Source organism: Mauremys mutica, chromosome 3, assembly GCF_020497125.1.
Source record: "Mauremys mutica isolate MM-2020 ecotype Southern chromosome 3, ASM2049712v1, whole genome shotgun sequence".
Classification (NCBI taxonomy): domain Eukaryota; kingdom Metazoa; phylum Chordata; order Testudines; family Geoemydidae; genus Mauremys; species Mauremys mutica.
Genome location: NC_059074.1, coordinates 185,240,044 through 185,252,236, shown reverse-complemented (window position 1 = coordinate 185,252,236; position 12,193 = coordinate 185,240,044). Strand labels below are relative to the sequence as shown.

Here is a 12,193-nt window from a genome sequence, read left to right as displayed (position 1 = left end):
CAGAAAGCACACTACAAGCATCGGTACTTTGGGGGGGGGGTTGGGTAACTGACAGCAAACCTATTTCTTGGAAAAACTGATAGCTTATCACAAGGTACATTGAGTTTATTAAGAATAAACCAACAGCACCATTGCGACCTATGTTGGTGCTCAGCAGTGAGGCCAACGATTGAAGGGAAACAGAATTTCAACCTACCTTTTCAACCCTAGATGTGATCCTTATAGATTGATGTTGAGAAAGTAAAGGAAACTTTTCCAGCCAATGTGTACTTCCATCTTTGAATCATTTTCGTTCCTTTCACAAACACTAAATTCTCACACACCAATCTTCTTCTTCCATATGGCTCTGGTGTAGAGCAGCAACTACAATTTCACCTGAAGTTGATCGAGCCAAATGGCTACATCAGGAGTAGCAGAATTTATTGCAGTAATGCCTCCTTCATATTTATAAATTGGGCAGTAAGTAATGATACGTTTGATGGTCTGTCATGAGCAGCCACACTCGCCAGTTACATTTGATAACTAATAAAATGATAAATCTGGCAAAAGAAAGAGGCCTTAATGTGGATGCGATTTTTATTTTATATCCATTTTCACTACCAGCATCTTACACTACTAGAGTGAAATTAAGAGGCTTTGTATAAATGAAAATCAGCCCTTTTAAATTTCATATCTTCACATTGGGGTTCTGGAGTGAACTTTTTCAGTTTGGGCCACTATAACTATTTCCCCTTATTTTTCCAATTTCTGATGTGCTGTTGATCATAAGACTTTTAAAAGTAACCCTGTGTTCCTGGTTTTCTGTTGGGCCTGATCCTGCCCCATCAATTCCAATGGGAGTGGGAGCAGACCCATTATTAGGGAATATTTGATGGCCTTGAAAAATAAACCATGTTCAACTGCTGCTCGTCAGCTCTAATATTTGGGGGGAAAAACAGATGTGCTCATGCATAGAGAGTTTTTCTCCTCTGTACTCCTCTGTACTGTACTCCCTAACAAATACTCACACATCATGGCTGAATCTTTTCATTCTTGTTTCAGCTGTGGAGGCTTTGTGGGATTCCCTTCAGATCCCATCAGTGTTGCTCCTAGATCAATCAGAGGGCTTCCTATGAAGCAATTTAGTGCACTCATTTCTTGATCCATGTCTCTGCGATTCCTGGTCCCTGCTGGCCTTAGAAATGGAAATCCAGACCTAAAAATCAAATTTTGCATAATAATTCAGAGTATTTGATCATCAGCCAAAAATGGACATTAGACATTTAATTAATTGTTCTGCCATGAACAGGAATAATTTTTTGCTTGCAATGAAAAGTTTGCCCGAAGCTTTGCTTTTCTAAGTGAACACTTAGTTAAGATACTGTATTGTGCATGTTATATCTGTTGCATGCAAAGGTTATTTTCCACTTTACAGACTTGAATTTAGCCATTTTAGTAAATAGTTATATATGTGTTACTGGCAGTTAGGTTTAAACAAAAAAAAAAAAGTTGAGCCAATTTCTCTGCTGGTGTACGTGGGCACAGTTCCATTGATTTCAGTGGTGTTTTACCCTTTCATACTGGCACAGATTTAGGGCTATTAAATTTAAATGTTGAATTTATCCTCTTGTGGATTTGAAAAGTAATATTTGATTATTTTATATTTTATTATTGTTAAAATGCAGATATGAACTTTTATAACAGGTTTACCTTTAATATATGTCTGTAGATTATTCTAGTGAATTCCTTCCTTCCCTCTCCCTCAACAACCCTGTCCCTCAAAAAAGTCGTCTTATACCTTTGAGCAGCTATATCCTACTATTAAGTAACTGCGTATTGTTAAGTGAGGGCTTTTTCTTGTCCTGCTAAACAAATTGAATAACATGAAATGCTTTTCTCCTGCAGATGTGGAAGCTATACCAGAAAGCAGAAATTCAAAAAGCAGGTCTAGGGAGCAACAAAGCTCCTAATGCTATTACCCACTACATGAGATGTGGGCCAAGTGGTGAGTTTCCTGCCCAAAATGTAAATGAGATTAATTTCATTTACAACAAACTAACAGCATTACCTCTAAGAATAAGTGCACATTGCATTAACAGATGTAAATATTGCTTGCTTAACTGGCTTTCTATCTTGCTTATTAGTAAAGCCAGAACAGACAGCTGTAGTTAGGGTTTTTTGCCTGTCTGGGCAGGCAACGAGAAATCTTTAAACACTTTTTTCCCTTGTAAAATGACATTTTTTTTATATATATAAGATTTCCAAGATGTCTTTTAAAAACTGTTAAAACTTTATAAGAGGAAGCTTCAAGAAAATGATCTTATGAAACAGTATTGAAGTCACTTATTTAGAAAGGGACAGATAAATTCAAAAGAATAGTTTTAGAAAGCAAAAAATGTTAATTTTATAAACTATTCTATATTGCAGGGAAACTGCCTTTATGTAAAGTTTATCTTTGGCATTCTGTCCCTTTCTTGTTCTCACTAAATCTCTGATGCATGCTGTTAAGTTCTTTTAGTAACTTTACTCTGAATTTTGTGTCTCTTCTACACTTTAAGCTTTTCTTATGTTCTCTTTCTTCTTTTTTCTACCTTTCAATTGAACACAGAGAGAAAAGTGTCCTTCAGAGTCTCAGTATGAAGCCTTTATTTCTGAAGTAACAAGACAGTCAACTATAGGAATCAATAATAATAATTTTTAAAAACGTTAAGGGAACTTTTTACAATTCTTCGTGAATAGAGCAGGCAAGAAATACAAACCTTCCTTCCTTGAATCAAGGAGCTCTACTGGAGTCTACTGATGAAACTTTTTAGACCGTTTTAGGAATTGTTGCACATTGCACTGTTAAGATCTACTGAATAAAGGACAGTTCTCATCTCCTTAAGGATCAACCATTTAAGATCTCAAGAATTACTCCAGGAATAAAATGCTACTTCTTTCATCTTTTGTTTATGAATTTAGCCACTGATTGCTTACAGCTTCTGCTAATAATTAGCAAAAATCTAGCAGTTTATATTTAGTTCTGTAAATCTGAAATAAATGCAATAGTATTTTGTGGAAATTTACTGTATATACAGATACAAAAAACCCACAATCTTACTGGCACTTCACTGGCTTATTTGATTAACATAATCTGCATGATGTTGCTCTTTCAAAGAAAAATCTGTGCTGATTATTATTTTGGTGCATACTGCAAAAGAAAATTCTGTTTACATACATGAAAACATTTGAACAACTCCATAATAAAGATGGAGTGATGGAATATTCACACTATGTAGAAATTCTTGTGTTTTCCAGATGCACAAGTTATGCTGCACAGATACGTTCAGAAGTTCTTGACAGGAGATTGACAAGAATAATTTTACTAGGACTTTTTTTTTCCCTAATGTAGTTTTTCAACAAATGGCATTCCCAGGATAAAACTGTCTTATACTAAATGTTTGTGTTTTAACTATTTTTTTTTTCAATTTGTGTTTTGATGTGTGCTGACTGTGGCTTAGGAGGTTTCCTTATGGGAAAAAACAATGTAAATAATGTCATCTGCATTTTACAATCAATGCACTCATTAAGATTCTCCTTTATTAATAAGACATTCTCTTTTGTTAATTATAATTCTGCATTAAAATCGATAAATGTTATTAGTACTTTTAAAATATTTGTATGCATTTGTTGTCTTGAAGACATTTGCAAGAGGATAAAAACAGATTTAGTTAACCTAGGGAAAAGTACATGGACTTATCACTCGATCCCAGTTTATATTAAATATTAACATTTTATTGTACATGAATAAGTGCATTAATATGTCTATGAAAAAATCAAATTAACTGTGTAACCTCATAGGGTTTAATCCAGCAAAGGCTTATGCACATGAGTAATTTTACATGATTAGTCCCACTGATATTAATGGAACTATTCCCATAAGTAAAGTTAAGCACGACCATAAGTGTTTGCAGAATCAGGACCATGGACTACATTTACACCAAGTTCACAACATTCCTTAGCTTGTTTGGCAGAGCAACTATATATAGTTTTAAGTAGTAATAATTTATTTTTTAGGCTTTCACTATCATCTATAACGACTAAAGCTGGTTGGAAAATCTTTGACAGAAACATTTTCCATCCGAGAATGCAGTTCTGTCAAAATTGAAACACTTTGTAAATCATATTGATTTTGCCAAAACTTGGGGGGTGTTGGCAGGGGGGTGATTCTGACAATGTCGAAACATCCTGTTTCAATACAATCAGAATGAAACATTTTTTATTTTTTTCCTTTCTAAACAACTTCATTTTGAAATTTGCGGCGTATCATATATAATATAAAATTAAAAAATCAAAATCTAAGCAAGTTTTAGTTTTGTCAAAATAAAACATTTTGATCTGAAACAATTTTTAATTTTCTTTTGGAGAGAATTTTGAAATTGTCAGATGTCATTCTAACTGGAATTAAAACAAATTTCTTAATCCTCCACAGAACAGAATTTCCATTCTCCACAAAATAACATTCTGGTAGCTTGTCAGAATGATAGATTATTTTATCACTGACTTAATGCTCTCATATAGAGGGCCCAATCCTGCTACCATTATTTTCAGAGTCATATTCTCATTGATTTTAATGGAGGCAGGATTGGGCTCATAGGGCTTGAACAACAAAGGAGTTTAGGCACCTAAGACCAAAATCTAGATCCTCAAAATCCCTGTTCAGCTGTCCCATTACCTGTAAATGCCTAAAGTCCATAGGTACCTAAGTTTCCACCAGTAAAGTCCTCTATGTGCCTACATTTCTGCTGGTGACGAAATGCTCAGCACCTAAACCCTGGGAGATACTTATGCTAGCTGTTACCCTGCCTACCTCACCTGCAGGGCCTGATCCTGTAGGCATTTTCATAAGCAACCTAAGAGCATGCCTACCAGATCAGGTTCTGACCAAAATACAGTGGAGATGGTTATGGTGTTCTGCACTAATGAATATTTAAGTAGATTATACAAAGTGGAATAACTTGGACATTTGACACTGTGAGAGCCCCAGCCCAAAATACCCTATAGCTCAATAGTTCGAGCACTTCCTCAGAAGGCCCAAGTTCAAATCCCCACTCTGCCTGATTCAAAGCAGGGACTTGAACTCAAGTTTCCCACCTCCCAAGTGAGTGCCCTAATGACCAGGCTGTAGGATATTCTGCAATGAGTCTCTGTCTTTCCCTAGGTGTCAAACTCCAGAAGAGGGTTCACAGCTGTGAATCACAACTAGAGGGAGGCACCTCCCTCCAGCCTCAACATAGTTGTTGAATTCCCTTTGTGTAGTGAGGTTTAAGGCACACCTCTCTCCCTAGGATTTCCTACTAGATAGTTTAGCTACACAGCATGCTGGCTTCTCTGAATCCCATTCTTAGATGCCTAACTCGGGGCTGTGAATTTACTGGACAGCAGGGTGCCTAGACATTAGGCATTGCAGTGCCTGAGCCTAAGTCCCCATTGTGGATCTAGCCCATAGAGACAACAGTTCCCTTTACATTGTTTGGCAGACAGAAAGTACAGTGCTGGTGTGCTAAATACATTCATAAGGACTTGAAGGTACCTATAGTGGGAAACACCGGAAACAGAAAATATTTTAAAAGCATCTCTTTGTTCGTTCTGATCACACTTCTGAATTTTTGTTAAGGGTCTGCCCCTATGAGTGGCATGGCCTCAACACCCATAGATTAGAGTGGGGATAGACAGCACCTCATGCCATTAGGTTCTGAATTATTAGCAACATCAGTAGTATAAGTAAGCATTCCTATCTTGATTTAACAAGCATACATGCTAATTGCTAAATCCTAGTTATATGCTACAAAGGCTAGGCAACAGTATGTACCTAGGGATACCAGAAAATGTATCCACCCAGGAAAAATCCTGCCATTGTAGGTCAGGGTGGTATATTGGCATGACCAACATACTTCATGGTGCTTGTGTTATTGCTTTTCCATGAAGCATGTTGTGCACAGCTATTGTGGCCATCTTGTGCTTCTGATGTATAAGCTGTATATGGGCTTTCCAGGTTTCTGATTGGCCATGTCTTTTTTCTCAGATTTGCATCTTTCTTGGCTTTACATTTATTTAGCTCTTTTATACACTCATAAGTTTGGCTAATATTACATTTTAGATCCTCCTACACATGCTGCCTTTTGCATCCCATTATGTCTTTCTTTACATCTTTGTGTCTCCTAATGCACTTTTATGGCACCAGGCAGGCTTTAGCCTGAAATGTACAATTATTATATATAATTTAAATTATAAAAATTAATGTGTTAAAGGTGAAATTCACTCTTCCCCTTCCCAATGCCTAGGCAGTCAGTCTTTGTATGGAAAAAATAAGGCGGGAGTTGGGAGCAATTCATCCTTCAAACTGCAGCAGGCCATGGGGCTGCGCCACAGCTCCTACTAAGGTGCTGTTCCTGACTTGTGGGTTGAAATGCTAACTACTGCCCTACCCTACCATATCCCTCTGAGCAGGTTTGGAGCCACTTGATCTACCTAAGCAAAGATCCAGAAGCTGCTCCTTAGTCTGGCCTAGACATGCAGTAGATTATCAGCAAATAGTGCTCAATTCTCAGAGGTGCTGAGGGTCCTCAAGTACCATGGAGTTTATTGAGAGTTGAGAGCAACTCAACACAGGCACTTGACAGCTCCCAAGATTGTCTCCTCTTCAGAGGTTCTCAACTTTTCCTTTCTGAGTTCATACCCATGCTATAAAAACTCCACGGCCCACCTGTGCCACAACAACTGTTTTTCTGCATATCAAGAAGATTAAAAGCCCAGGCTGGCATTAGGGAGTAGCAAGGAGGGCAACTGCTAGGGTCCCACGCTGCAGGGGGCCCCATGAAGCTAAGTTGCTTGGGCTTTGGCTTCAGCCCCAGGCAGTAGGGCTCAGGCTTCAGCTTCCTGTGGCACCTGGCATTGGCCACTGTCAGAAGACAGGATACTGACCCAGTATGGCCGTTCTTATGTTCTTAATAGTCCAGAAAGAGTGCAGAAGTTCCCTTTTGTCACTGCTTTCCCAGTACTTCCCTCTTGCAGATCGCATCCCAGGGCAGAGGGACATGAGCAGATCTTCTATTGCTCCTATGATTTTTACCCTCTGAATAAGTAAAAAAAAAAAAAAAAAAAAAATTATATAACTGCTTTCACTACAAACGTCCCTTGCAATCTCTATATCCTTTAAACCAGTGGTTCTCAACCAGGGGTATGCATAACCCTGAGGGTACGCAGAGGTCTTCCGGGGTACATCAACTCATCTAGATATTCACCTAGTTTTGTAACAGGCTACATAAAAAGCACTAGAGAAGTGAGTACAAACTAAAATTTCATACAATGATTTGTTTATACTGCTCTATTATACACTGAAATGTAAGTACAATACCTATATTCCAATTGATTTATTTTATAATTATATGATAAAAATGAGAAAGTAAGCAATTTTTCAGTAATAGTGTGCTATGACATTTTTATATGTTTGTCTGATTTTGTAAGCAAGTAGTTTTTTAGAGAGGTGAAACTTGGGGTACCCAAGACAAATCAGACTCCTGAAAGGGGTACGGTAGTCTAGAAAGGTTGAGAGCCACTGCTTTAAACAGTCTATGTATATGTAATATGAGAGCTCCTTCACCCCTACTGAAATTCAGGCACCTCTGGAGTGGAACACAACTGCTGTTCAACAGAATGCAACAACACTACATCAGTTTAGAACATGAAGTGGAAAATCTGTTGCTCCTAATTTTAAGATTATAGTAAATGATATAATATCATGTGATGTATAATTTCCACTTAATTTTCTTCAGAGTTCTCATCTGCAGAGGCTACTATAACATTCCCTCAATGTATTATTTCTTTGAAGCTTTTTCTCTGTCTGAGATAGCATGCAACTCCAACAAAAGAACTCATGTATAATTTTTAGTATTGACTATGCTGCTATGTGTGTAATATTACATTGGTAAGAGAATTGTCTTAAAGGAATGTGTCTGGGTGTAACACAGAATTTAAACACCATTTTACAAAAATGCGTATTTAAAACGGTGTTTTCCTTTACATACCTGTTAAGGACTTTTTAAAAAATGTTTGCCATTGTATACACTTAAGAACATTATTAAAATGCCAAACCAAATAACTTTTATTCACATTGTATATATACACACTTTTTTTTTCTGTCAACTGGTGTTGGAGGGAACTGGTGTTAAGTGATGACAGATTCATCTCTTATTTAATTTCCATAACCTCTTAATATGATCAGTAGATCTTTGTTCAGAAAGGGAGTCATACTAATGTAGCAGAGCTCCTCTGGTTTGCTTTGTTTTATTATTTCACATTGCTGTTTATTTGTGAAGAAATAGCTCTTAACTATAGTTTGCTACAGTATTATAAAACACTACTAACACATTTTACTGAAATTCATAAGTACAAAAATTGTCACAAACTTTCAAAAAGTTGTAGCTATGCAGTATTTGAAATTGATTAATCTTGGCTGTTACTGTTGTTGAGAACAAGTGTCAGATGCTGGACTTTTTGAGGAGAAGGTGAGAATATGCTTAACTTGAAAATTTAGGCTGCTTTGTGAACATCAAGAGCTGTAGAATTACCAAATTAGTTTCACAAATGCAGCTCTGCACCTCAGAGACACCTAGACAGTAACTAGACCCTTATTTGCAGTGATTTTAAGTAATTTCTGTTTATTAACTTCATTAGCTTCAAAACACTTAACATGTCAAATTAAAACGCTGGCCTACATTTTCAAAAGTGATCAATGATTTTGGGTGCCCAACTGAGAGTACTTTAAAGGGTAGTTTTCAGAGAAGGGTGATTTCACTTTTGCACATTTGTTATCTTGTATTTTAACATCTTACTGTATTTATTTGTGGCTCCAGAGTTCTCTAAGTGCACTGAACCCATCCACCATTACTAAGTGTAAGATGTTGCATTTGAATCTTTTCTTTAACTGAAATGTGTAAACTCATGTATAGTTGGACAACTTCCTATTGACTCGTCCATGTAGTTTTTTGTTAATTCAGTCTGGTCAAACTATATCCCTTTTGAGACATCTGCCAGTTTACATATGGAAAACATGGTGACTATGCACCTTTATGTGGTGGACAAAAACCCAGGAGTTGCTCAGGTCACCAGTCCCACCTTGTCCAATATCCTGTCTCTGAAAGTAGCAATTGCCAGATGCTTCAGAGGTAGGTGCAAAAAAATGTGTAAAGCACAAATATGAAAAACCTGTCCCAGCGAAGTTTTGCTTATAGCCTAAAGAATGATGGTTTATAGTCCTTATAAAAATATACAAAGTTCCTGTGAATGTTTTCATTATCCATACAAATGTCTCCTTTTTGGAATCCTACTAACTTCTTGGCTTCATTGATGTACTGTAATAGTGAGTCCCACAGATTGATTCTGCATTGTGTTTTTAAAGTTTCTTTTTATAACTTTTAAACATTTTGCCTATCAGTATAATGCAACATTCCATTGTCATATTATATAAAAATAAATAGGGGTAAATAGAAATTCAGGATTTAGCATTCAATAATTTCTATACTTCTATCAGATCCTCTCTTTTTTTGTCTTCTTTCTAAATTAAACAATCTCAGTCTTTTTTATTTCTATCCAGAAGTCTCTCCATTCCTTTGATCATTTTCAGTATCTGTTTCTGGACCTCTTCTTTCTCTTTTTCTGAGAAAGCATGACCAGAATTGAACACAGTACTCCCTGTGCAGATGTACCATTGATGTATATAATGGCAAAAAACATTAATTATTATTTCTATTCCATTCTGTGTATATCATTTTTTAGCTTTTATTGTACTTGGCTGTACACTGAGTAAAAGTTTCCACTGAACTGCCTTCAGTGATGCTCAGGTCTTTTTTCTAACTGGTTATAGATAATTTAAAACCCAGCCATAGGCATGAATAGTTTGGATTATTCTTTTCAGTGTGGATTACTTTGCATTTGTTAATCATTAATTTCATGTATTTATCATTCTGCCCATTCACCTAACTTTATTTGGTTTCTCTAGAATTCCTCTTAGTTTTCTTTAATACTGAGATTATCTGCAAATTGTATCACCTCACTATTCAATACTCAACTTCTATTTAGCTTAGGGTTTTATATTGTCTCTCATAGTAGCTGAGCCCCTTCCATGTAAAAGAGATTGGTGGACTTCCTGGAATCTCTGGCTCCTCTCTCTTTGGTGGGAACAGGAAATCTGATTGCAATAGAGGTGGGTTTTTTGAGAGGAAGGGAGGGAGGGGGAGCGATGGGTAGAGCAGGGGTCATTCTTGTTGGTGGATAATAGTAAAATAATAAATAAATACTAAGGCCTAGATCAACTAGGGTTTAAAAAATAGCAACCGTGTAACCTATTAAAATTCTGTTGGTTAACTGGTTAACTATTAAGGCGGAGAACTTGGGGTCCAGGGGGTACTGCCACCCGTGCCTGGGATCCCCACTGCTGGCCCAGCGCCCAGGATCCTGGCTGCTGACCCCGGGCCCGAGGCAGCAGCAGAGTCCTGGGTGGGGCCGGCAGAAGAGTTTAATCATTAACCGAAACTGATAAGACTGATGCGTATCGGTTAACTGGTTAAACTTTTACATCCCTAAAATCAACCCCCACCTCTTCCTCTGAGATCCACACATGGAGGGTTTCTCCACATGCAGCTCCCACCTCCTCAGTGGAGAAATGAGAGATTCAGGTGCCTTTGCTTCTGCACTGTTCTCCCCAAGCCTGCAGTGGTCCCTCCCAGGGTGGTTGGGTGGGGGTAGGAAATATGCACGTTGTCCCCACAGCTTAGTAGAAGTTAGAAACAAAAGTTAATACAGCCCCAGGCTACATTAGACTTTCTGACTGGTGCTGCAGATGGGAGGAGTCTCTAGTAGCACCGCTCCGCTGGAGCCATGTTGCCAAAGAGTAGGATTCTTCCAGTTGTCAGAGCCTCCTTGCAGATGGGTCTGGCCTCAATGAAACACCACTCCTTCAGGATCTGCCAAGTTTGGAGTGGTGTTTCTTTAGATGGATGGAACAAATACTGCTTCTCTGATGGGGCAATCTGGAGTAATCTCAGCAAGGAATTACTTTCAGGAATTTCCTTGTAAAAAGACCTCTCTGGCATTTCACAAGGGAGGAGATAATCTGACCCTGAAATTTTAATGTAGTTTCTCTCTCTCTCTCTCTTTCTCTCTCATATTACCCAATTTATCATCTATCCAAAGAAGTTGTCATAAACATACAGCTAAGGTAGCATAAAATCCCTCTTTACCCTGTAAAGGGTTAATTCCTCTTTTACCTGCAAAGGGTTAAGAAGCTCAGATAACCTGGGGGTACCTGACCAAAAGGACCAATAAGGGGAGAAGATACTTTCAAATCTGTGGGGGAAGGTTTTTTGCCTGTGTGTCTCGGAGCCAACCAGGAAACAGGGCAGGGGAAAATGCATCTCCCTAGCTATATCGGAACTAAACATCTACACTTGCAGAAATAGTAAGTAATAGCAAAAAAGAAATGCATTAGATTACCTTTTGTTTTAGCTTGTGAATTTTCTCTGTGCTAAGAGGGAGGTTTATCCCTGTTTTTGTAACTTTAAAGTTTTGCCTAGAGGGGAAATCCTCTGTGTTTTTGAGTCTTTTGTTATTCTGTAAAGTACTTACCATCCTGATTTTACAGAGGTGATTCTTTTACCTTTTCTTTAATTAAAATTCTTCTTTTAAAAACCTGATTGATTTTTCATTGTTCATAAGAGCCAAGGGTTTGGGTCTGTGTTCACCTGTACCAATTGGTGAGGGGATTATTCTCAAGCCTCCCCACGAAAGGAGGTGTAAGGGCTTGGGGAGATATTTGGGGAAGGTAGGGCTCCAAGTGGCCCTCCCTGAATGTTTAGTTAAATCACTTGGTGGTGGCAGCGATACTAAGGCAAAGAAGGAATTTGTGCCTTGGGGAATTTTTAACTTAAGCTGGTAAAAATAAGCTTAGGGGGTCTTTAATGCAGGTCCCCACATCTGTACCCCAGAGTTCAGAGTGGGGAAGAAATCCTGACAGAAGTTGTTACAAAAAACTTAGTGGCTTCAATACAGGACTGACGCCCAGCAAGGACCATGTTTCCACTGAGACTGTAAAATGATACTAATTGTGGGGGAGAGGAGAGAGAAAAAATATAGCAAAGATAATAGACAATCAAATATGTTTCATTTTAATGTAGCC

General features: G+C 37.8%; 1 protein-coding gene across 2 annotated transcripts in view; it reads left to right on the top strand.

Annotated features, from left to right (window-relative positions):
- The window catches only part of CCDC88A (coiled-coil domain containing 88A), a 368,487-nt gene extending 364,864 nt beyond the window's left edge, over window positions 1-3,623 (top strand). For both annotated transcript variants that reach the window (XM_045009683.1, XM_045009682.1), the window contains 2 exons: window positions 1,885-1,984; window positions 2,588-3,623. In XM_045009683.1, the coding sequence (XP_044865618.1) occupies window positions 1,885-1,949 (65 nt within the window). In that variant the 3' untranslated portion in view covers window positions 1,950-1,984; window positions 2,588-3,623. The remainder of the gene's footprint in view (window positions 1-1,884; window positions 1,985-2,587) is intronic.
- The last annotated feature ends 8,570 nt before the right edge of the window (window positions 3,624-12,193 follow it).